Source organism: Dipodomys spectabilis, unplaced genomic scaffold (assembly GCF_019054845.1).
Source record: "Dipodomys spectabilis isolate Male_0828 unplaced genomic scaffold, ASM1905484v1 ptg000669l, whole genome shotgun sequence".
Lineage (NCBI taxonomy): Eukaryota > Metazoa > Chordata > Mammalia > Rodentia > Heteromyidae > Dipodomys > Dipodomys spectabilis.
Window position 1 is genome coordinate 4000684 of NW_024871346.1, and position 25150 is coordinate 4025833.

Genomic DNA, 25150 nt, shown 5'->3' on the forward strand with positions numbered 1-25150 from the left:
CAGCATGAGAAAGGATGAGAGGTGTGGCTCCGGAGCCAACAGCCTTGCTAACAAGTAACAAGTGCAAGAACCTTGAGTTCAAACCCCGGTCCTGCATCCCCTGCCCCCGATGCACGACCTCCAAATCTGCCGTAGAGTACACTGCTCCACTGGCCTAGGGCAAATCCCTGCTCTTCTCCAGGGATGGGGGGAGGGTTGGGGGAGGGGGGAAGGTAGGTTCTGCTGGAATGGGTGTTTCTTGGCACCTATATACCTAATGAAGAAAGGAAAACCAAACCGATATTCTTTGTGAAAGAAGGCTGTGCCTGTTGGATTGCTTTAGTTGTCAGCCACATACAGTCTTCCTGTGCCAGCCAATCCGTGAAGGGTTCGAGATCTGAAACTGAGTTTGCCACAGCTCTGTCCTTCAGGGATTCACAATCAGGAAAGAAGCAAAGGGTATCTGTGGTGTTCAAAAATCTCAGGGCGAAGAGAGCCCCAAGGCTGTGACAATGACCCACATGAGTGAGTTTGCCCATCAGACCCGGCCATCTGTCCCTGAGTGAAACCATTCACTTGAAACGCCCTTCCGTGGACTGCCTTTGGTTTCCATGACCTTGGAGGAAGCCCAAAACCCAGAGTCTGGGACGGTGCGTAGCGTTACATACGTGCTTCCAACAACCACACTTCTGCACGCCTCTCATTATCTCCTCCTCTCCAGGCTGCCTACATGATTGACGAGCAGTTTTGCTTTCTTTTCCAGTCATTTCAAGGGTGGATTGCAATTTCAGTCCATGCCTGGAAAGAGTTAAGAAGCCCAGACCGTGTCTGACAGCTCCTCCCGGCCCAGCACGATTATGTGCAAGCAATTTGCAAAAACGTCCCCAACTTCCTGCTCATCTCTGAGGCAGAGAATAAAATTGTCAAACCTTAACTTCAGGATGACCCTCCCCCTCCCTCCTCCCTCCCTCTCCCCCTCCTTCCCCGCTGAACTGCTGGTGTCAGATTTATCCCTCCCCCCACTCCCGGCTTCAGTTATTTCTTTATTTCTTGCAACCATAAGCTGAAACATCAGCCTATGACTCAGTTCCTTGCTAACGCTGCCTGCATTGATTTAGTCTGAGTTCAGATTTAGCACATAACCGTGTTCAATTTGCTCCACTGCACTGCCTAGAGATAAAAGGCTGGGGGGGGGGGGGGGGGGAAGCTTCGGCTTGTGTCAGTCTTTGTGGTGATGTCATTGCCATGAGAGAGCCGAAGCCGAGAGCCCAGAGCTGGCCGTGATTCTTTGCTGTGCCCTGCCGTCTCCACTGCTCACAGCTCAGGAGGCTCCAGGTCCCTGAGCCCCCAGCTGATCCTCAGAGTAGAGCTGCAGCAGCCGGGCCTGGTGACAGCCCACACCTTCTGGAGGCGCTTCCCTTCATTCACAACTCCGAGGCTGCCCAACACTTTCTTGAAAATCCAGACGGGGGGAATGCCAGCCCCTAGCATGGACTGTGATGTTTCTACTCTGGTTGCCTGTGTGGTGGATGTGGAGGTCTTTAACAATGTGGAGGTTAAGGTATGCACCTGCAATCTTATTTATCATTGTTGCCTGTCTGGAAGCTGGATAATCAGACCTCATTCGGTTAAAGAGTGTCCAGCTCCTAGTCTGGGCTAGAAATTCGAGTGGTGCATGCATGGTTACATGGATTAGAATAAGTTATTTGGATATGAGATAAGGTTTGCTATTGTCTGGGGATTATTTGTGCTTCTCTATTAGGTAATCTCTGGTCATTTCTTTCTTAGTAGACATGTTTGCATATTCATCTATTATACCTTCATCAACAAGGAGAATTTGCCAGCTCTTAATGTTAAGAGGGTTTTTAAAACAATGATTTACTGAAGGAAGCTCACATAAAAAGCACCACATTCAGGATGCTTAGACAGTGGCTTGCCCCTTAAATACACTAAGATCTGCTCCTGGATCGAACAAAAGCTGCCCTGCAGATGGCAGCTTCCGTCCCCAGGACTGTGGAGATGGAAGTTAAAGAGAAACTGCTGAAATTCCCTTTGTCAGGTGCACAATGGCCATGAAAGAAAGTTCAGGCTAAATAAATAAATAAATAAAATTTGCATCACAGGACTTCTTATTTCACACACCGCCCTGGCTGAAGCCATGGTTAATTGCCATGGGTAACTTTCCTCTGATGTGGTTCAGTGTTTTGTTTTGTTTTGTTCTTTTCCAGTTTGGTTTTTTGTTATGGAAAAGATCCCATGCTTGTCAAACCAGAATCTTATTTCTTCTCTTACATGCAGTAAAAGAACCTACAGAGCTTCTTATTTAAACAATTCACAGAGAGAGAGAGAGAGAGAGAGAGAGAGAGAGAGAGAGAGAGAGAGAGAGGGCAGTTGAAAGTTGTTTGTTTAGTGGTGGAAGGAAGAAAGTCGGGAACTACATTGCATAACCAGTACCATTCTCTGTTGATCCTACTTACAGGAAGCCCCTGCATTCGTATTGTTGAGTGTGCAGGTGACAGCCTCGAACCTCACAGATGGGATTTGTATGTCACTGTCACCCATGACTACGCCATTCAATGCTGCTGTTTTGAACAATCTTTTGAAATGAATTCAATCTTCTGCTTTATTGTTGTTCTTGCATTCTGAAGCGTAGCTCTATGGTTACCGATTCCTATCCCAACACGGTGTCTCCCTCCCATCCTGAGAAGGTGAAGGAAGTTAGAATGGAAAGGTCTGGTGCGTGTTCAGACTGTCCTGCCAGGTACCATGTCAGCACTCCGGGGGAAGGCGGGCATCGAAACCCCTCAGGTTAGAGCCCACTTAAATTTAGTTCAGTGCTGGTAACTGGATTGAGGGAACAGCTCCCTTTCCCCATCTCAACTTTTCTATTGTCAACCCCAAGAATGTCCTGAGATAGTTCCAACCCCTTCTGATTCAAGAAATCACAGTAGGGAAAGTATGTATTAGGGACCTATGATATACCAAGATTGTTACTAACACAGGGAGATTAAGTTATGTTTCTGCAGCATAAAGTAGCTACTTGCCCAGTATTTTGTAGAGATAAAGGGGAACAAAATTAAAGGGACACACAGTGCTTACAGTTACTTGCATTTGAATGGCTGGGATGTCCTCACGGAAAAACTGGTACTTGAACTTCAAGATGGAAGACTTTTATACAGAGCCAGGGGAGGTAGAGCGTCTTGCAGTTGAATGAGTCAGTGGCGAAGCTGCAGTGTGTGCTAGGTGAGAGATTCGTGGGGAAGAAGGGAAGGAGGAGGCTGGGACCAGATAATGAAGCAGCTGCTGCTGTTCTTCAGAAATGTGTGGCAGGTTCTGGGAAGACTCGCAGGATGGCTGGCTGTGTGTCCTTTCTGCTAATAGCTCTGAATAGTGATAGATCTGTTTTATGGTGGGTGAGTTTTCTCATCTCCTCCCTTATTGGCTTAGTGGGAGGGTTAAAGGAAATTTTGCATGTCAAAAATTAAATACAGTGCTTGACTCATTTTCAGGGCTCAATAAATGGAAGCCAGCCTCCACACCACTATCCCTGGCATCTTTTTTACACATTCCCTAAAGATGGTGATAGATTTGTTTTGCTCACCTTTTGGGATGTCCTGTCTCAGCTGAATGGACAGTGCCATTCCAGGACACAGGAAGTCAAGAAAGTGTCCATCGTCCCTATATACACATACAGAGACAGAGACAGACAGAGACACAGAGAGAGAGAGTGACAGAGAGAGAGAGCATAGAAGATATGGTCCTCTGTTTCAGATACGTAGCCATCTAATATACAGCACTGACACCAGTTTCAAGCAGAGACATATATTGCGTTTTTTATAGAGAGGGAACATTAACAAATGAAAGGGGCCAAAGGGATGTGCTGAGCAAAGATAGAAGGTAGGGGGAATGCTGGAAGGGGCGGACATTGTACTCATAAATGGACATGTTGAACTGAAACCCCTTCGTACAGCTACTTAAAGATAATAAAATGTTAAAAAGCCATTTAAAAATCCTGACCGTTTTATGGTCACGAAGCAATTCAAAAGTAAAATTCTGGTGGAGGGGAGAGTACAGGCATTGCCTCCCTCACCCAGTGAGGTAGGAAGCCAAAGCTTCTGGAGCAATAGTATCACAGAGAAAAGGCAATAATGAAAAGGAGTCATTGTATTTATACACTGTTTTGTTGAATGGCAACTACTTAACAATTACTTGTACAACTACTTAAAGATAAAAGTGTTGTGGTTTTTTTTTTTTAAAGCAGTCTGCCATGTTTGTCCCTTTCTGGAAATTCCATCTCCCTGCTTGGTTGCATGCCAGTGGTCAGAGTTTCTCATCTGAACCCCTAGTCGAAGAAAAGTGATATGACTAGCTAGCTATGTTTATATTTCAGAAAATAGTCTTCCCAATTCAGAAAGAGCCAAACCCTTGGAAAGATGAAAGGAATCCAAGAACAGGGAAAGGAACTGGCGTTACAATTTATTCTGGTGGTTTTCAAACTAGATTGGCTTATTGGATAGTGTTTAGAAGGATTGATGATACCCAGGTCCCAGGCCCTGAATTTCTCACATCATTCACCTGCAGGAAGGTGGGTCCTAGCTGGTCACCTGGAGCCAGGGTTCTGATTGGTTTGGTCACAGATTGCGTGAGTGAGGGCAACCTTGCTCTGCTGAAGCACTTTGATCCAGATGCCCCAAACTAAGATTTCATGAATGCAGTTTTGGTCCACCAGTGCTGCTTGACCAACATCCCAGACCTATACTTTCTCTACCATTTTGGACCTGACAGTAAAAGAATCCTCTACTGCTGGTGACTGGGCGTGGACTCCTGAAAGCTAACATCGCTGCCTGGAGCAGAGCGCCCCTGTCCTTCCAGGTGACATCCAACATGGGCAGGGGAGGGAGAGGAGGCTGGCACCCCTTCTTTACAATGGGTGGTTTCCCACACCCAAACAGGGGTGAGCCGTCAGGAGTCCCCATCCAGCCTTGTCTCTCTAGGGATCAGTACTGCAGGCAGAAGTTCACAAAGCTCCCTTCTCTACACTAGAGAAGTCAAGGAAAAAGACCAAGTTCTGATCAGAGATGCAGACCCAGAAGTGTTTCAAAGACCCTTCGTGGCCCATTCAGAAACTGTGTGGGACATTACCACCCAGGCGAGGCTCTGGGCACTGGGGAGGGGAGAGGTGGGCAGGACAGATAATCTGCCTTTGAACATCCACATTCTCATATAGGAGACAGACAATGAACTAGCAACAAATACGCCTACATGGCAATTTCAGAGAGTGGCGAAGGCTAGAAAGACAAATATATAAAACCTGAAGCATAGTGAGACCTGGATGTTGAATCAAGGGCCGTAGAAGCATCTCTGAGGCGGTAACACTGATGCTCTCCCAAATTATGGGAAGCTCTGAATGCAGTAGTGGAAGAACCAGCAGCAGACCTGAGGGAAGAATCCTTCCGTGCGGATGGAAGGTAGGTGGAGAGACAGGACACTTTCTCTAATAGGTTCTTACCTGTCTCCATTTATTTAACCTTCCTTTCATTGAGGACCAATGAAGGCCATTGCTAACACATGACACATGTCTGGAACCTCCCTACTCAACCTCACCACTTCATGTTTATTCTTGTTTGATCTTAGTGGAGGAAGTGGAAGTAGAAGTTTATTTTCCATGAAAAGTGTGTCATCGTTGGCTTGCAATCTAAGGGTCGCTCTTGGTCGGTTACTTTTTTCTCTTCTGAAAGCTATATATCATTTTTCTTGTTTCATTCCTCTGTGGGCCTGGAGAGCCTGATTGTGCTTATTTAAGTGGTGCGATGTGATGCTTTGGTACATACACATTTACACAGTTAAATGTGCAAATCAGGATATTTGGGCATATCCATCACTTTAAAATTCTATCAATTTTAAACTTTCAGAATCCTCTCTTCGAAGTTCCTCAGAAATACCCACAGATCTCTCAACTTTTCTAGCCATGCCCTCATCCCACTAGCAAAAAGGAAAAGTACTGTTCCGAGTATTTTATGTTTCATTGCACACAATCTGTCTATGTCACGCTACTGGGTAAGTTGTAAGATGAGCAGTGCATAGCCACCTCTACTGACCATGACATCCCTTGTGGCATTTGAACCACTGGAAATTTCAAAAGACTTGTTTAGTTTGGTAAGATTGGTTGGAGAGCGAGACCAATAATGCAAGTGAATATAAACTATGTAGTGTTGGGTTGCAGGAATGTTTGTTTTGTCTTGTTGGGCCAGTCCTAGGGCTTGAACTCAGGGCTGGGGTGCTATCCTTGAGGTTTTTTGTTCCAAGCTAGAGCTCTACCACTTGAGGCACAGCTCTACTCCTGATTTTTCACTGGTCAAGTGGAGATGAACGTCTCATGGACTTTCCAGCCTGGGCTGGCTTCAAACCTCAATCCTCAGATCTTAGCTTCCCCAACAGCTAGGATTAGAGTTGTGAGCCACCAGTGCCCAATTTCAGGAGTTGTTTCAAGGAGAAACCTCTGGATGTTTGTCAAAGAGTCTGAGACCTGGGATGTGCTAAGGATCTGGATGTGACCATAAATTTATGGCGCTACAGATCTCCCCAACTCTTTCTGGGGTTTCAACAACCATACTTTTACACCACAACTTAGAAATGAAAATCTACAGTTATTCATAGTAACTTTTCAGTAGCAAAGAATAGCACATGGAACAAAACTTTTGTTTCCTATTCAAAGAACAAAATATTTTTTAAAAATATTTTTTAGGGGCTGGGAAGGTGGCTCAGTGGTAGAGTGCTTGCCTTGTATGTATGAGGCCCTGGGTTCAATTCCTCAGCACCATATAAGGAGAAAAAGCCAAAAGTGGCACCATGGCTCAAATGGTAGAGCGCTAGCCTTAAGCTGAAGAGCTGAGGGACAGTGCCCAGACCTAGAGTTCAGACCCCATAACAGACAAAAAAAAAACAAAAAAACAAAACAAAAAACAAGTGAGAATGTGAGGTCCTGAATTCAAGTTTCAATACCAGCCCAAAAATAAATTAAAAATAAATAAAATACTTGTTAAAATATTAGTTGTATTTTTTTTTAGTTTGTGAAAACCAGAAGGGAATGTGTGAGAGGCAACAGGGTGGCAGGTGCACAGCAGATTCTAGAAAAACAAAAAAAATCTATTTATTTGATGATAACCAGGGCTAGAATAGAGGCTATTTTGAAAATAAATGGATTAACATGAAACTTACTGTTACAAATAGCTAGCCCTAAGAATTTCTCTATGAAGTTTAATATTCTTTAAAAACAAGCATATACTCCATATTTTTTTTTTTGCCTCTGAAAAAGTTGCTACTTTTTCTTTTTTAAGGCATGCTTAAGCAAAAACTGTTAACTCAAAACTTGATGACGTGTTTAAAGGGCTGTCTTCCCGCCGCAAAGTGAAGCACTGGTTATTTTTGCCTTTAACCGGAGTGTAAATTGTTTCCTGAAACAGATTTTGATGTAAAATGCCAAGAGTGATTTTTTTTTTTGCTTCCTTAGTGATTCTGTTTGAGTGCAGCTATAATTTACAGGGCCTGTTTTAGTATTTTCTGATAAAGCTCAGAAGTGACACATAAGAAAAGAAATGATACCTAAGCGTTTGTAATCACTTTGTGTGTTCAGCTTGTAAGCTTAGTGAGCATGGCTATTTTGCAGTAAATAGCCCAGCTTTCTAAGGAAGTCATATATATGCTTTCTAACCCACTCCTGGCCTAGAATTTCCTTATGTAAAGGGACAAATTTCTTTATGTAAAGGGACAAATTTCTTTATATAAAGGGAACCTATGCCTTCTTGGCTCTAAAAATAAGCTGATTCTAAAATAAGACTTTAACCACACCTTGAGAGGTACTTTCAAATGGGGATCTCAAACAGACACAAAGTTGCATGAGGTCCACTCTCTTTTTTTTTTTTGTCAGTCATGGGGCTTGAACTCTTGGCTTGAGTGCTGTCCCTCAGCTCAAGGCGAGTGCTCTACCGCTTGAGCCACAGTGCCACTTCTGGTTTTCTAGTGGTTTATTGGAGATCAGAGTCTCCCTGACTTTCCTGCCTGGGCTGGCTTTGAACTGTGATCCTCAGACCTCAGCCTCCTGAGTAGGTAGGATGACAGGCGTGAGCCACCGGCGCCTGGCTCCACTCTTATCTAGAATGGAAACTGGACTATGGGTCAACTTTCTTTTCCAACCCTAGGGTAGGTTGTGACTTAGGTGTGAGATTTTTTCCCCCTTATGTCTAGGTGTACAGGATAAGTGTGAGCACTTGCTGTGTTCAACCTTGGGGGGGGGGGGGTGTTCACCAAATTTGAGCATAAATGTCACAGTCCCAAGTGTTTACCAACCCAGAGGTCCCATGAAGCTAGCTCTCCCTGGATCAACATGATATTACACTACATAATATTATATATATATACATATATATATATATATATATATACACCTATATATATAATGTAAGAGAGAGGGGCAACTTCAAGAACTTCTAATAACTGCTTGTTCCCTAAAACACTTCAAGTACCATGCATATTGCACATGGCAAATTCTGCCATGTAAGTCTGCACATTCCTGAGCATTTATTGATCTGCTCTGAGGTGTGGGAAGTTAAATTTTTACACATAACTATTAGCTGGCAGAAATGGCACTCAAACTATTCTTTCTGCTACTGGAATATCCCCAGGGATAAGTTAATAAGTCAATAATTCATTTGGGGGTATAAATCTTAGAGGATTAGACATTGTGTTCATCTATAGTATTTATATTTTGTTCAAAAGGTCTGCTACTGTCTTATATCTCCTATCGGCAGTGGTACCGTAACCTTTCTGTGAATCAAGAGTTAAGACCATCCTAATTTTCCCCCATAAAGGTAACACTGTGATGAGTACAGCCATGACATCATTTTGGATTTTATTTCAAATCCATTTGTGAACTCCCTGGGAATCTGCCTTAGATTTTGGCCGTGCCAGCTAGTGGGAGGGTGTGAAGGGGTGCATCACGTGCCTGATGCACCTTGCAGACAGCTCCTTATTTATGTGGCTGTGTATTTTCCCATTGATTCTATGAGGGGTAAATAATGAAGAATCATAGCGTAGCCAGGTGCTAGTGACTCATGCCTATAATCCTAGCTGCTCAAGATCTGAGGATTACAGCTCAAAGCTAGCCCAGTCAGGAAAGTCTATGAGACTTTTATCTTCAATTAACCAGCAGAAAAAAAAAAAAGCCAGAAGTAGAGCTGTGGGTCAAGTGATAGAGTAACTAGAGTAACAGCTTTGAGTAGGAAAGCTCCGGGTCAACACCCAGGCCCTGAGTTCAGGACCAATACAAAAACAAAAACAACAATAACAAAGAAATGTAGAGTTGAGGTGGTGAAAGCAATAATAATGATATTTTAATTTCAGATACTGCTTTTCAACTTGCACACAATTCACTTTCCTCCCAGAAACCCTTCAAGGTAAATGAGGTCACAAAACTTGGACCAGATTTTGTTCAGGACACAAAACAAGATCTCTTCATGCATTGGCATCAGAACACCTAATAGAATCCTAAGAGAATCAATTTCACCTTCTATGACGTCATTGTGCTTTATGCTAGTGACCATGAAAGGCATCTCAGACTTTCTTTCCTAGAACTGGATGCATATGCAATGAGCACCCTTAATAATAGCAGCAAAGCATTGAACATTCAGTTTGTCAGGCACTATTTAGGGAGCACATTGTTTTCATTCATTCATTCATCAAATATGTATTGAGTTTCTTTCTTGGTCAAGGCCTCAGAGAAGACTCTGAAGAGGCAGGGATGAACAGTCCTGTTGGGTACAACACCTATGCAGTGCCAGAAATTACTCTGTCTACTTCCCTCTACCCCTGAGAGGAAAGGGCTGCATCCACCTGTGAAGGAAGGGGTCCCTACTTCTGGTGGAGGGCATGTGAGAGGGAAGCAAGTCCAGGCTCCTTAAGCAGACATCCTGGCAGATGACCATTCTCTATTTGGTCATCGATGGATTAGGCCAAGGAACCTTACTTCTCTATGCCTGTTTTCCCAACTCCAAAATGTCGAAAATAACAGTCCCTACGTCAGAGGCTGATAGAAAGAAACAAATGCTTTTGAGACTAATAGACAGAGCAAGCACAAGTAATGTTACCCACTACCCTCATTGTGACTATAATGAGTAGATTTCTTGTGTGGAGTTGTGTGTCTTCTTTCCTAGGCATTCTACTTACTTGCTCCTCATTCAGTCAAGCCTTTCTGCTGCAGCTGTCAAGTGAACTTGGCATGGGGCAGCAGTGCATGTGCTGCAGAGACAGAACTATGGGATGGAAGTCACAGACTCAGAAAGAGAGGAATTAAGGTCCCAGGCAGGACAGAGATGTTGCAGGTCTTCGCAGGGGATGTCTCTTACCTTGGTCGGGATTTACCAGGCTCTTCCAAGCCTCCATGAGCAGGTGACAGTTGAGAACAGAAGGCAGTAGGAACACTTCCTGGGTAGACAGGAAGTGCTGTCCTTAGACACAAGGGCTGTGGTAGAATGATTTAGGCTGACTTGGTAGACAAGGAAGCAGGCACAGATCTCTTCCCCACCCCTGCTGGAATTCACTGACTCTTGTCACACTCCAAATAAAGCCCACATTCTTGCTGTGGGCCTCAAGGTTTGTCAGATCGAATCCAACCACCTGGGTTATGACTGTTCTCTCCCTGTTCCTGACATCCCTCAAAGCTTTCCCAGAACGTTCTTGGCCTTTCTGTCCACATGGTGCTCCCCTTCCTTCACACAGATCCATTAGCTTCTTGATTGACCAGTCTACACCAGCACAGGTCACTGGTAACTCTCCACCCCTCACCCTGCCTTATCTTCAGCAAACCACAAGATAGCATTCTCTGTATTTAAATATTGATTGTCATTCATCCTTGTCAACAAAATGCAAGCTTTGTGATGTCCAGGCCTGTGTCCCAAAACACCCATGAGTGTTGACAGGGAGAAGTGTGTGTTGACAGATGAATGGCAGCCTCCAATTCTCAAAACCCAGGAGTTGCTGCTCGGCTCTATTCCATTTTGGAAAGGGATGGGCACAGATTCCAGATCCAAGGCCAGTTCTAATCAGCAAAGAGAAGGGGAGAGAGTGAGAGAGGGGGCCGGGGAGGGGGCCGGGAACCGATATTTGAAGGCAAGATGCCTGTTAAGAAAACACCTCATTCTTGACAGCAATTTTAGATGGAATTGTGGACTGATCTCATCACAGTAATGCCAAGCGCTAGTGGCACTTTTGATATTGACCTTCAGATCCCATTTCGACTTTAACACTGGAGATAGCTAGAAATTAGATTAATTATCCAAGCCGAGTTCAATTTCTCCTTTGCTTAACAGGCATCTTGTCTTTAAAATTCGGTATTCTGCCATGCATATCTCTCTTCGAATGCTTATTAACTTGTATCATGAAAGCAATAAACAATTCTTTGATTTATTGAAATGTAAAAATTGAAGCAAAGCCCCCTGCTATTCAGTGTCTAATAATAATCTGTTTTATAGTCTCACTTTGTAAGGAAATACTCCATTTGTTGTGCTCAAAAAAATAATACTCAGGGTCTGGGAATGGTGGTGCATGCATGTAATTCCAGGTACTGGGGAGTCATAGGCTGCAGTCCAGGGTGGGTCCCAGACAAAAAACATGAGCACTTGTCTGAAACATAACTAAAACAGAAAAGGGATGGGGCAAGTAGTAGAGTACTTGCCTAGAAAGCAGTAAGTCCTGAGTTCAAATCCCAGTACTACCACCAAAAAGAGAAAGACTCTAAATTTCTGTAACTTAGTGCATCATTAACAACAATTAATATTACGTAGTCCCAGAGGGCTAGAAGCTCTGTTTGAAGTCAGAATGTGCTAGAAGCTAGAATGCTTCTTCATGACTTCTCTTGGACATAGAAAGTTGATTTTCTCCATGGAAAATTCTGGGTGAAAGAGTTCCTAAATTATGTAACAACTCAACAGAGAGATTCCAGTTTGCTCATTTTTGTTTTTACGTCACATTTCTGATTGTGATGTGTTCCAGTGGTTGGGTGCTTAGACTCTGAAGTCAAGAAGACATAATTCCTTGTACTGATGAATTTCCTCACGTTTAGATTACGGGGATTCCAGGTGTGGATGATTGACGAATAGGAGTGGTTATTACTGGCCTTAGTGGTTATTACCAAAAGTGGTTATGACCACTTTTTCATGATGGAGGGTGTGATTTATAGTAGGCTCTGCTTCATATACAGAAATGCTGGAATGAGAGAGAACGCACCCAGGCTAATGGCAAAGAAGTGAAGGTGGGAAACAGATGAGAACACGCCATCATTTTCTGTAGCTCTATTCGGAGAGTGGTCTGGGACGTGAGGGACAGCTCCCCTGGGGAGTGGGAATTCTTAAGATGCAGCCTTAAAGGTTAAGAAGGGATTCACCAAGTGAAGAAACAATAGGAGCCAGGAAAGGAATCCTTAGAGAGGGGGGAACCTGCCCCAAACCCCCAATGCCGGAGGGAAGAGCCTGGGTAGACGTGGGAGTAGACAGAAGCTGGTGTCACGTGAGAAAGGAGTTTGGACCTGACCCTCAAGTCCAGTGGGACTGGGCCATAGAAGCCCGTCTGACAGGGAGGTGACGCATCCTCTGGTTGCCCTGCAAGTCCCTCCAGCTGTGTTCTCACCTGTGGCTAATGCTGCTGAGAAGAAGCAGAGAGAGGAGATCACTGCCTAGACCCAACCAGAGCGGATGAGAGCCCCGGGAGAGTCAGCCCCAGAGCCCCACCCCCCATCCTGGAATTGTGCGCACCGCCTGCCAGTTATTCTTGGCTGTTTTTTTTTTATAGGAGGAAAGAAGTTAAACTAAAAAAAACGTTTCAGGAATCTGATTAGGTTGCCATTCCGCAAAGACTTTGCGGGGAGGAACATGGATAAGTGTCAGTGCTACACCTGAGATCTTCAGGAAGTTTATTCCAGGGAACAGATATCCATTGATTGTCTTCTAGTGTCAGGAGTTAAAAAAAATTCAGGAAAATCCAAACCTGGGTCCTCTGCGCTTCTCCTGGTGAAGGGAGACAGACACAGACAACCCCAGGGGGCGCCGCCCCTTTCCCACCACAACTATTCTGCCTCGATGCCTCCCCAAACTTTGAACAATGTTCAGCGACGTGGAATGAGTATTTTGAGTCACTCCTGAGAGCAAATACACACGCCCACCCTGGCACCAGTAAGTTCATATATAGGGACAACAGTTCCCAGAGTGGATCAAAGACAAACCAAGGAGAAGGAGCAATTCAGTTATTCCTTGGCACAGCCTGCTCAGCCCAGCAGTGGGCTACACTGGGCTGATGCTGAATGAAGGTTGGATGGAGGCTGGGGGGTGAGGGGGCGGGTGGGGGAAGATCAGCTCCTCTGATGGCGAGGACAGGTTCCGGAAGCTGCACATACCACTTCCTCCCAGATTCAACTGGGAAGAACAGGATCATGGGTCCTTCTGTATCCAACAGAGGCTGAGAACGTTACCTTGTTTCAAGATAGTCCAATTACCAGCTAAAAGTCAGAATCCTGTTGTAAACAGAAAAGTAGACACACAGTGACAAGTAGCCTTTTTTCTAGTGTAAGTAACCAATGGGTCCTTTCAATAAATGACCTGAGCAGTCCATTGTCATGGTCAGAGCAGTCCAGAAAGAGTTAAACACATGCTTAGGAGTTAGTAAGACCTCATGGGGTGGGTAAGCTTTGGCCTGGAGTTGAAGAGGCCAGACACATACCAGCACACTCCAGCTGGCTCAGCTGGGGAGATTGGAACCCAGTAGGCCTCCTCTGTTGTACACTGCATGCTTTGTTCTTCTGCACTGGCTGGAAATCTCACCTGCTTTATAGACCTGCCATCCACTGGGGTACTTCTGCCAGTTTTCACACAATAAGACCACTTCTAATCGAATTCTAGGTAACATTTGGATCTTTTGTAGCCATTGCATAAAGCTTAGAGTTGGGAGGAAAAGCCAGAAGTTTCCATCCCTGAGGCCATTAGGACATCTTCAGTCTCTCCCAGTACAGCGCAGTGCCAACAAACCCCATGATGCAATAAAGGGCTCTCCAGGGAGGGGGGGATAGAAGCAGAAGGTGGGTTTCTGGGCGTCATCTTCAGGCTGCTGGTTTGGGACGAGCGACTTAGTGTCTGGTATTCCACTGAGATGAAACACCTCTAGGTAATCCATGAGAATCACGGACACAGAGAGATGTTAGAGCCAGATGAGCTGGGGTGAAAATTGGCCCTAATAATGACCCGTTTTGCAGTCTTAACCTGGTTTTCTTTGATCTGACTCTCCCTTCTCTGTACAAGCAGATACAATAATGCTACTCTTCGGGGTGTGATAACAGGAATACAAGGTGAAAAGTCCATATTTGGCTCTGCATTCATGCTCGACATTCATTGAGGACTTGTGTCTCATCCCATTGAGTCCTCGGGCCCCGTGGACTACAAGGACTTAGTGTCTGGTATTCCACTGAGATGAAACACCTCTAGTTGGAGAGATGGGGGGCTTTGTGACAGGAAGGCGCTACCCCAGTCGGCGAGCCGGGCGGTGATGGAGTTGGCATATGGAGCCAGCCTGCAGGCTCCGGGCCTGCCTCCCTAATCACCGCATCTTTGTCCAATGCCCGTTGCCCAGGCTCCTTTCATTTGTTTGTGTATTATGTTAGGGCTTTCACAGGATTTAATAGAAAGTATAATTACTGTTATAATTACTGTATTACACGAAGGCTTCTTTCCTTTGTGCGGCTTGCTTAAAAAACCATAATAAGCCTGTGAAATGACAGTCTGGCCAGTGCCAACTTCAGGAAGAGCTCTAACTGAGAGGATTGTGAAAGCGGTGATCCAGAAAGAGGTGATCCATCGCACCCCAAGGCCCTGGACGCACTGCTCCCCTCGGCTCCGACTCGTCCGACTTTCTTGCTGTCACTTGAGTCATGGTGTTATTTTCTAATGGATAATCCACTGATCTGTCTTGCTTATTATCCATTTCTTTTATTATCCAGTTCCTTTTACCAGAAGGCAAGCAGTATGAAGGCAGAGAGTTTTATCTGTTCCATTTATTGCTAAATCTAAATTATTGCTAATAAGTGAATGAATGAGTGGTGACAAGAAAACAACTCCACCTCCTTTGAACATAGACATCCAAGCTTGAGATGATTGTTTGCAGTGACCACTGTGGTCCCACCCACACGCGTATACTCGCACCAATGTCCATGCGGCCTGGAGACCTCTGCAACTCAAGGCTTTGGTTCCTGTTAAGAGTCTTGGCCAACCCTTAAGGTGCACACACACCCAGCCCCTGTGACTCTTTGTAAGTTGTGTGTATCTCCAACACCGGATTGCATAACAGTGACCTCACTGACATAAGCTCTTTGAGGGAAAAGATGGTGTCTTCTTCAAGTTTACTTCCCAAGCACTCAGCATAGGACCTGGCATGGTACAAAAATAAATCATTAATTTCTTGAATTACAAACACTAGTTGGAATCACCAGGAGAGGCAGAGCCTAGCTATGAGTCAATTTGGAAATGGATGTTCCTTACTCGATCAATATCTCCTGAGTGCCCATGGAATACCAGGCCCAGGTCTACATAGAGAGAAACCTCATCAGGCCAAACAATTTTAAAAATAGACCTTTCTATGGAATGTTCCAGTAAGAGGAGAGAGAAATAAAGTAATGAAATTAAATGGGAGATTAGAAATGCAATGTGCTAGAAAGAAAATCGAAACACAGGGCAGGATCGGAGGTAGAATTTTCTTTAGGGTGGCCAGGGAAAACCTTGCTGGAAAGTTGGCATGTGAGCAAAGACTGGAGCCTTCCAGAAAGATTTTTTTCATGAGCAAGGCATGGTGTTGAGCCTCAAGAATTCAAAAATAGAGCTTGTGCTCCAGTGAGGAGACTGTCACCTCAGGCGGAGTTTGAAGAATGTGCTAGTGGCAGAGATAAAACGGGATGGCAGTGGGCTATGGAATAGGAAGGCTGACTTTCAAAATGCTCTGTAAATGTCACCATCGCCACCTTCCTCCTCCGCTCGCTCTGTCCTCCTCCCTGGCCTTTCTTCTGCCGCCTCATGGCCTTTACAAGAGCCTCCTGTGCTCGCGGGGTCATGTCCCAAGAGTGTGCCCATTGATTCAGAGTAGTTACGAAATGGAGTTATTGGGAGAGGCTATTATGGGATAGCCATTACTCCGGAAGCATGGTTCATTTTCTCAAATCAGTGATGGGCACTCTTTGGAGAAGGGGAGTTCAGGGGTGCCATCTATTGGCAACTCTCATCCTTTGACATACTGGATATGGAAACGGGACCACAGAAGCCCCTGCTATTAAGACCCATTTCTTACCATGTTCTCTAGCATCAGTTTGGGACACAGCTCTTGCAAGCACATCTCACTGTTCATTCCTAGCACACTTGCCTTGCTGCCACTGGCAGTTCCTAGAAAGATTCCTTCTTGTCCACTGTAGTAACGTGGGCAGGGCACCTCTGAGCACCATGTTGGATACTAGACATTCAGAGCAGAGATTGCAACCTTAGAGGACACCAATAGAAGTCATGTGGGTCAATGATGCATTCCCATTCCCTGGGGAATCCGCTTCGTAGCACATTTCTCTTCTACTGAATTAGTGTAGGGTCCATACTTTTTATTCACTCATGATCCTATATAAATCTTGACCCCAGTTTTGGCCTATCTCTAGCAGCTGTGTAAAGACAAATATTCTTTCAGATCTGGGCCCAAAGAGAATCACATTCATTCTTGAATACATTACCCAGATAATTAACCTGGGTAGCTTATAGACTGAATTTGATTCCTATGGATACCTGCCTAGTAAAAGACAGGAGTCTCCCTTGGAAGTTGTGAGTCAAAATGGCCCACATTGGAAATCTGATAGGACAACATCAATTAAGCAGAAGTTTTATTTGATACCATCTTAGCCTGTGTGGCCCAGAGAGCAGAGCCTGGGACAAATGCAGAGATGGAGGCCAAGTAGGAGGGAAGCAAGGAAGACGATAGCAGTACAAAGTCAGGTGCTAGAGCAGGTCCCCGCTACGGGAATTGGTTTCTAGATTCCATAAAAATCTTGAGATGTTATGGCATGGGCAGCAGAGCCTCCTGGTCAGGGAAAGAAAGCCAAAGCATTTATCCATTGGCTCCCAGCCACCCTGGGTCACACACATACAGAAATGGACCCAATTACAGAAGCTGGCTGAGACAGAGAGAGGCAGGCCAAGACAGCCTCGCCATATGCGATGCAGGCACTGGGTACCTCTAAGTGCATCTACCTTCAGTCCACTGATCCCAAGGAAGACAAAAGACTGCAGCCCTCATCACTGGGTGTGACTGCCACATCCCCATTCTAAGCCTGGTCAAGAACTTGTGTCAATCGCTTGGTGAGGTGTCTTCACCCAAACCCTGAGGATGCTATCAGTATGAGGTGTGATGTAGCTCTGACTGGTCTGAGACTTGCTGTTGGTATCTCCTCTCAAGGAAATCTCCCTTTCCAGGTTCAATGTACATTCCTGATCATTGCCCCCACCCCTCACATCCATCCCCCAAAGCTTCAGTGGGTCCTGTGAGCCTCTTCCTCCTTCCTTGTCATTCTACTGCTTCCTTTCTGACCTCTGATCATCCTTACTCCCTTCTATCTGAAAACAGCTAAGTTATCAACAGCCTCCAACCTGTGTAAGCCAACAGATAACTTCTAAGTGGCTCTGAGCTTCCTGAGATTAAAGAAGTAAGATGTGGAATAGGAAATGACTTCATAAACTTTAAGACATAAAGAGCACTAATCATAATGTTAGAAAGGTGGCTAAATTGGACTTTATTAAAAATTATGAACTCCTGCTGAGCAAAAGTTACTACTCACAACAAAAAGGAAAGCCTCAGGCTAGAAAAAGATACTTACCATCCTTACATCTGACAAAAGACTTGTTTCCAGAATGATTTAAATCACAAAAATGTTTTTTAAAAAAGACATCTTCAAATATGGACATAATACTGAACAGACATTTCAAAGGAGACATAGTCAAATGACAAAAAAGATTAGTCATCAGAGAAATATAAATTAAAACCATACTGAAACTCTATCACACAGCCTGCAGCGTGGCTAAAGGAAAAAAGAAAAGACAATGCCAAGGGCTGGCAAGAACATGGAAAACCGAGACACCCATGCATTGCCAATGGGAGGGAAAATTATTGCAACCATTCTAGAAAACTGTTTGCAATGTCTCCCAGAATTACATGGACCCACTCTGTAATCCCATGTGTCTATTTTTTAACATAAAGTCAGAACATATACATAACAATGCCCCAAGTAGAATGGATGGATAAATTTTTAGGTATATTTACACATAGAATTTTCCTTTCTCACAGTTATAATGCAGACCAAACAAAGGCAGGTTTGAAAATATTCACCTTCCATTGACATAAAGTTTAGGAATGGGCAAAACTAATCTGTGGTGCTCAAAGTCAGAAAATGATCTATAGCTAGGGCTACAGAAGGTGGTTATTGATTGGAAAGGCAAAAGGGGATCTCATAAGGTGCTGGGAGTATTTCATGTCTGTAGCTGGGTGATGGTTGTATGGATAATGCTTTTAGTGAGCTATAATTATTCACTGAGTTGTGCATTTGTACATACATAGGTATTGATTTATTTATATTACAATAAGAATAAGAAGGAGCAACGTAAAGAATAGGAAGTTGATGACCCATCCAACTAGTTCCAAGACCTCTTGTTATAATGAGAATGAAAATAGGGATATAGATATCCACTCAAGAAGCCTAGCCTGAAAATTATGACATGAAGCCACTGGCCAGGTAATCCTGGAAAATAATCTTTCTTTTTCAGTCTCAATTTCCTTTTTAAAATATCTTGAATGTTGACGGTGTCTCATGTTCTCACAACTCGATGGCCCAGAAACTTCCTTCAGTCCATAGACAATAGGAAAACATAGGCCGTGTGTCATTCCTGTGCTACCAAATGGCACTGAGGAACACAGGGTGTGAGGGCAGAGGAGATAGCTCAGAATGCGACCTCTTCTGCCCAGAACTTGTTCCATGCACGCTGATGGTCTGTCAGGCAACAATTCAGTGAATTCAGGTTTCTGCAGTGTCTGTGCATCTCCTGCTACCATGTAAATCACGCACATCTTTCAGGCCCATTGGCTCATCTCCAGTCCCACAATAGGAAAGCCTACTCCATACAGTAAGATACCGTGCTTCACTGATGGATGAGGTGTTTGAAACCCAGCTCTTACACTTACTGTCTCTGTGACTTTAGCGAGATCATGGAAGTCCCTTGAGCCTTAATTTTCTCATCTGTAAAACTGGATAGTCTCCAACACATCAGAACGGCTCCAGGGAATAAATCAGATAGAAACACGTGACCCTACCCATGGGGGTTTGCTCCTAAGCCAGGGCTCACTCACAGCACCCTTGTCCGGAGCTGGGGGTGCTCACTGCCAGTGCCCTGAGTGCACACATGCCACGTGAAAGGAGGAAAATTTAGCTTGAGTTTCATAAAGTAATAAAGCAAGAACTAACCTTAGAAACATTTTTTCAAACCCCAAGGATTTAGTAAGGTCCTTTTGATGCAAAGGCTGAAAAGCTGGCTTATGCAAAAATGATGATGTATTGAAAGGGTGCAAGAGTGTTTTATTTTGTCATGGAGAGAGAGAGAGAGACAGAGACAGAGAGACAGAGAGAGAGACAGAGACAGACAGAGACAGAGAGAAATCTAAACAATAAGCCTACAGGGTAGCAAAAAATGAGGCCACCCTGGTGATTTCACAGCATGGTTTGCAGCTTCTCCCCTGGGCATCCTGGTAGAACAGAGACCCAATCTCTCATTTCTGTAGCTAAATAGACAGCATTCATACTGAGCTCGTGCAAGCAGAACTCTGGCTTTCCCCTGAGGAATCTGTTCTTTCTACAGGGTTCTGTTGTTATTTCTACTATGTTCTCCACTTGAGAGAATTCTACTCTGAACTAATCCTTCAGGCTATGCATAGAGCAGTCTCCCCTTCGCTCTTTTCCCCCTGCGCTCTACCTTAGGAGTTTTCTCCGATTCACTTTCAAACTCCGCTTTTCACCGCCTACAGGGAGGCCCTGCCCCCCCCCATCACCGTCTGCCCCCCCCCCCCCCCCCCCCCCCCCGTCACCATCTACAGAAATGGCAGTGCTTTCTAACAGGCCTGCTGGCATGTATACCCACTTCCTTATAATCTGGTCTCAGCAACCAAAGCAAGCTTTAAAAAAAAACAATCCACCAATCAGGCTGCTCTATTCTAGTGCACACAGCCTCCCCAATACATGCATTAGAATGAACAGGAGTACAGCCTCTGGCCAAGAGGCCCTCTACAATTCAGTGGCGTTCACACCCATCTCTACATGATCGCTCCCCTCCTCCACTATGCTTTGGGAGCAACCTGGCCTTCTCTCTGAGTCTGTCCGGAAGCGCTTTCCCTAGATTTTCACCATGATTGACTCCTTTGGCTCACCTCCCCTCAAGAGGCCTTTCTCACCTCCCACCCTGAGGTCACTGCTCCCTTGTTCAGTCAGCCAATCGTCCTCACCTTACCACTGTTATGATTTCATTATCGCACGAGGGTGAGTACATTAATTGTTCTGTATCTAGCTGTATAATAGAAGCGTTAAGAAGGAACCGAACCATCTTTGTCATTCTTGGTCAGTGGAGAGCAGAACAGTACTTTTTGGTAGGCCCTCAATAGACATTGGTTGAACGAATGAATAAATGGATGAATGAGCCAGTCTGTTGTATTGTTTATAAAATGTCAAAGGCCAGAGACGACCTGATTGTCCCGGTTTTGGGAATACAGTGATTACTTAGATCTTTCACTCTGGCCTCTAGGCAAGGTTCCAGAGCACCTGAGCACAGGCATGCATAGTCCCAGGACGGTCACCCGTGTGCATCTGTGAAGTCCCACTGGCATCTTCAAATGTCTTTTTTACATTTACATACGTAGGAGGGGAGCCCAAAGGCAATACGGCATCTTCAACTATTGAACCTGGTGATTTGCTGTTAGCCAAGTGTGCTTCATCTGCTCTTGAAATAACTTCCAAATCTGTGTGTTTAAAGACCAATGTGCTAACTAAATGTTGATAAATATTTTCCTTCATGTACACCTACTCTATTTTAACACGAGTGCTGGAATCCTCACTTCCTCCTGCAAGAAAGAAATATGGCCCAGATTTTCATTGTGGTGCAAGATGATGTAGCTTTCCCACGCAGATTTTCTTGTTGCATTTTCTTTAAACTTCTGGGATATTTAATTTCCTTTTAATTAAATGACAGTAACTATTTTCTATCCCTTTAGTTACTCAAATCTTAGACAGTCTTTCTTTTTGTGTTTTAATTAGAGCCACATATTTGCTGGTAAGCTCTAAGAATACCATTCTAGTTTCTTTGGGAAACTGGCTACATAGTAGTGAATTATATGCCCTGCCAATGACAAGAATTAAGACTTCTTTGTAGCGATGTAGAATATGAATTCTACCGTTCTGGGTCTGATGTTCCTGATCAATTATTGTGCTATTTTTTTCCTGAACTTCATCTAAGGGAGTAAATTTTATGACACATGCTTTCAAATAAAGGAAAAGTATATTATAAATTTAATTTGGAAGCTATAAAGACCAGGGGTAAAATAAGACTAATTCTATATATTTCCTAATTTTATTTTGCACAGATCTGTAAGGCCTTTAATAGAGAAAAAGAGAATTAGAGATAAAGATACTTAGAGATTTGGTTATTGTGTATTTTAAGTTTTAATGCAGCATTTCTATAATGAAGATCTGATGTAACCACCCCAGCTTTTAAAAATAAACATTGGCATGGCATATCTACTTGCCATTCTTTAACTTTAATCCTAGACATGGATTTGCATTTATAAAGGATTTCTTGAATAGGACTGATAGTTGAACATTGCTTTGGTAATTGATTTGACAATCTTTGCCTTCTAATTAATTTGTTTACCCATTTACATTTAATACAACTATTGGCACGACTGGATTCAAGTCTGTGCTATATTTTTCATTATTTTCTGTTCCATGTGTTTTTATTCCCTAGTTTTCTTAGACTGCTTCTGAGCATTTTTATTATTTCATTTTTTTTTCTTAACTACTGGTTTTGTTCAATATCTTTTTTTAAAATTCTAACTAGTTACCTTTGAGTTCATCATATGTGCACAATACATATTTTAAATTAGCCTGTCTTCATTTTTTGGCAAAACGAAACCATTCTAGCTCATTAGCATGATCACTTGAGAACGAGCTGGGTACTTAATCTTTCAGTTATGATGTTTATCTTAAGTTGACCATTGTCACAATGCTTCAGCCTCACAGCAATGGCATCTGTCACACTCATACCATGTCAATCATATCTGTCGCTACAAGTAATGGGGAAAAGCATGTCAAACACTCCACAGCACTGAAGGAAAGGTGGTCATATAAATTATTTGATTATTTTTAGTATCTCTATTTCCTTCAAGCTGCTGAGAAGATAATTGCATTTTAGACACCACAATATTAATGTCAGGCACTCTATCAGTGAGCTAGAGAATAGACTTTGTAATGCAATTTGCATAAATTAGTGACTGCCCTCTACTGTGAGCCCGACCTTCAGGACCTCACTGGTGCTTCCAGCCAGGGTGACCTTTGGTGGGATGATTAGGCAGACGGAATTTGTTTCCAGGAGTTCTGCATCGCTCTTTGCTCACTTTGTTCCCCACTGGACGGTGAGACCCATCCACTGTGTGTTCTTTTTCATCTTGGTCTCTCCATTCTGCACTTCACAATTGCATTCAAAGTCGCCTGAAATGTATACTTTTAAATCGTTTCAGCAGGAAACATTCTGAAGATGTGTTTAATCTTTCTCTGACTTGGTAAGTAGCAGAAATGAGAAGAATAGAATTCCCATATCCACTCAAAAGTCTTAGAGATGATTACATTGTGAGAAATGTTTTAGAATGTAGAGTCACATTCACATGGAATTTGGTTCCCCATGGGATCAGAAGAAAAAACAAAACTCCTTGTCCTGTGCCTGTAATGCTGTAGCATCCTAGCACTTCACGGCCCTTCCTGATCCCAGTCCTTGTCTTGTGGTTGATTCTTCCTGTGGGCACACTTCAGGTTAGTTGACTCTTTTGCCCTCCCTGGGAAGTTCAGGGGAGGAATTAGCGTGGGAAACCCACTGGCCACAGTGGAACCAGGAAGTTCTGCTCCATTCTTGCCTTTTCTGAGACTCACTCCACTTCTTCACTCCCTCTGAAGAGACAAATGGCTGCATTTTCTCATCTTGCTGGCCTGATGAGTCAGTCCCATGCTGTGCAATCAATGGCCTTACAACTTTCTGCACGGAAGGCCTTTCTTGCAAAATTGGACACCCCGTGGCTACAGGGGGTCCAGTTCTACAGTGGTGTGCAAAGTCGGGATTGGGCCTTAAAGCCTCACAAAGGCACACCACCAGTAGTGCAGAATATTTGATCAAAAAGTTTTCTTGAAAAAATAAAAAGGGGTGGGGAATTCAGAGATGAGAATGGAATTTGGAAGCTACATTGCAAGGAGAGGAAATGAAGAGGAATGTAGAGTGGTTTTGTGGGCATATTCCAGTGTCCTGCAAAGAGGCGAGGTCTGACCTTCCTCAGGGCAGGGCTGTGAGTCTTCACTGTGCTTGGCATCTCTGTGGCCATTCCACAAGAAGCAGAAACTGGTAAGAAGAAAGATGGACTTTTGTTTGTTTGTTTGCTTGTTGCTTTTCCTTCGCTTACTGTAAAAGTGGTTCCGGGATGGAAGGAATCACAAGATGATTGGTCACTTGTTTATGTCATTAGTCTTTCTGCTGGAGATCTTCAGATTATGGACGTGTGTTTAGGAAATCTTTATGCACAAAAAAGAGCAGGGGTAGGTCAGGGGACATCTAGGCATGGAATCTTTCCATTCTGTTCTTTCCTCCACTGCAATTTAATTTAGAATGATTTATGGTGGAGCTAAGTTATTTTCAAATGTGAAAGGTCATAATACAATGTAAAATTGCATGAGCCAAAGAATTTTGTATTAAAAAACACAACTTCAAAGAAGAAACAAGAGAGATGTCTGTTTATTAGGGAGGGTATCTCCAAAATCAGATGGGATGTACTAAAAATTAATTAAACCCTCTGCCTGCTGTAATTGTTTTTAAGTCAGACAGGGATATATGATGTCACCATCTGTCACCAGGGAAAGAAACACGAGGTGTCCTAGAGGACATTACCTTGGTGGAGAATCAACAGTCCACAGAAGGCCCTCCTCAGACTTGACTCACAAACCCGTACCATCTCTGTTCTAAGAGTCTCACTGGACCCTGAATTAACACACTCATGAGACAGGTGTGCACCGACCAGTTCACCAGTGTCCTGTGAGAAACACAGCCACCAAAGCCATGACTTTCCTGCATGAAAGACAAGGCAGTCTCCTTGCCCAGCTCAGGCTCCTCCCTCATGATCACCAGCGCTCTCGCTTCTGCTTCTCAAAACCTTCCCATCCTTTCTCCCTCTCAGATGCAGAGGGAAGACTCAGCCACACAGTGTGTCCCTCTGCTGTCTCCAGCTCACTGTGTCCACCTTTGTCTTCTGCCCATAAGGCTTATTTTGCTCCTTGCCAGCCCCAATGGAGGCAGCTCAGCCTCTGACTCAGGTCTCTACCCCTGCACAAGGATCTGCTTCTGCCAGGCTCTTCTCTCTTTGTCTTTGTCGTCTCCTCCTCCTCCTCCTCCTCCTCCTCCTCCTCCTCCTCCTCCTCCTCCTCCTCCTCCTCCTCCTCCTCCTCCTCCTCCTCATCCTCCTCTTCTTCCCTTCAGTTCCAACTTGTTAGGACTTGATAGAGCTTGTTCTATCCTTAGCTCCTCTCTCTACCAAATTCAGACTTCAGCCTTCACATATATGCTCAGAGCTTCCAAATCTGTCTCCACTTGGCTTTTCCAGAGGCTGGGCAAACAAGCCACACCCAGAGAGGAATCTGCTCCTCCCTTTACGAAGCAGGGGAGGATTGCCAGGAGGACATTTCCTTCTGACAGTCTCCGAAGCCCTGTCTTTTCCAGGTTCCTGTCTCTAATTTGGCCTAATTCTCCCTCTTAGATGACTTCAATGGCCT

At 44.1% G+C, this 25150-nt stretch overlaps 1 protein-coding gene across 2 annotated transcripts in view; it reads left to right on the plus strand.

The window, feature by feature from the left end:
- The window catches only part of Rcan2 (regulator of calcineurin 2), a 157487-nt gene that overhangs the window by 97156 nt on the left and 35181 nt on the right, over positions 1–25150 (plus strand). Inside the window, exon 1 of one of the 2 annotated variants that reach the window (XM_042671919.1) lies at positions 1415–1540. The exons of the other annotated variant lie outside the window; for it this stretch is intronic. Within the exon in view, the coding sequence (XP_042527853.1) occupies positions 1454–1540 (87 nt within the window). The 5' untranslated portion in view covers positions 1415–1453. Of the gene's footprint in view, positions 1–1414; positions 1541–25150 lie in introns of those variants that run through there. 2 annotated transcript variants of the gene reach the window in all.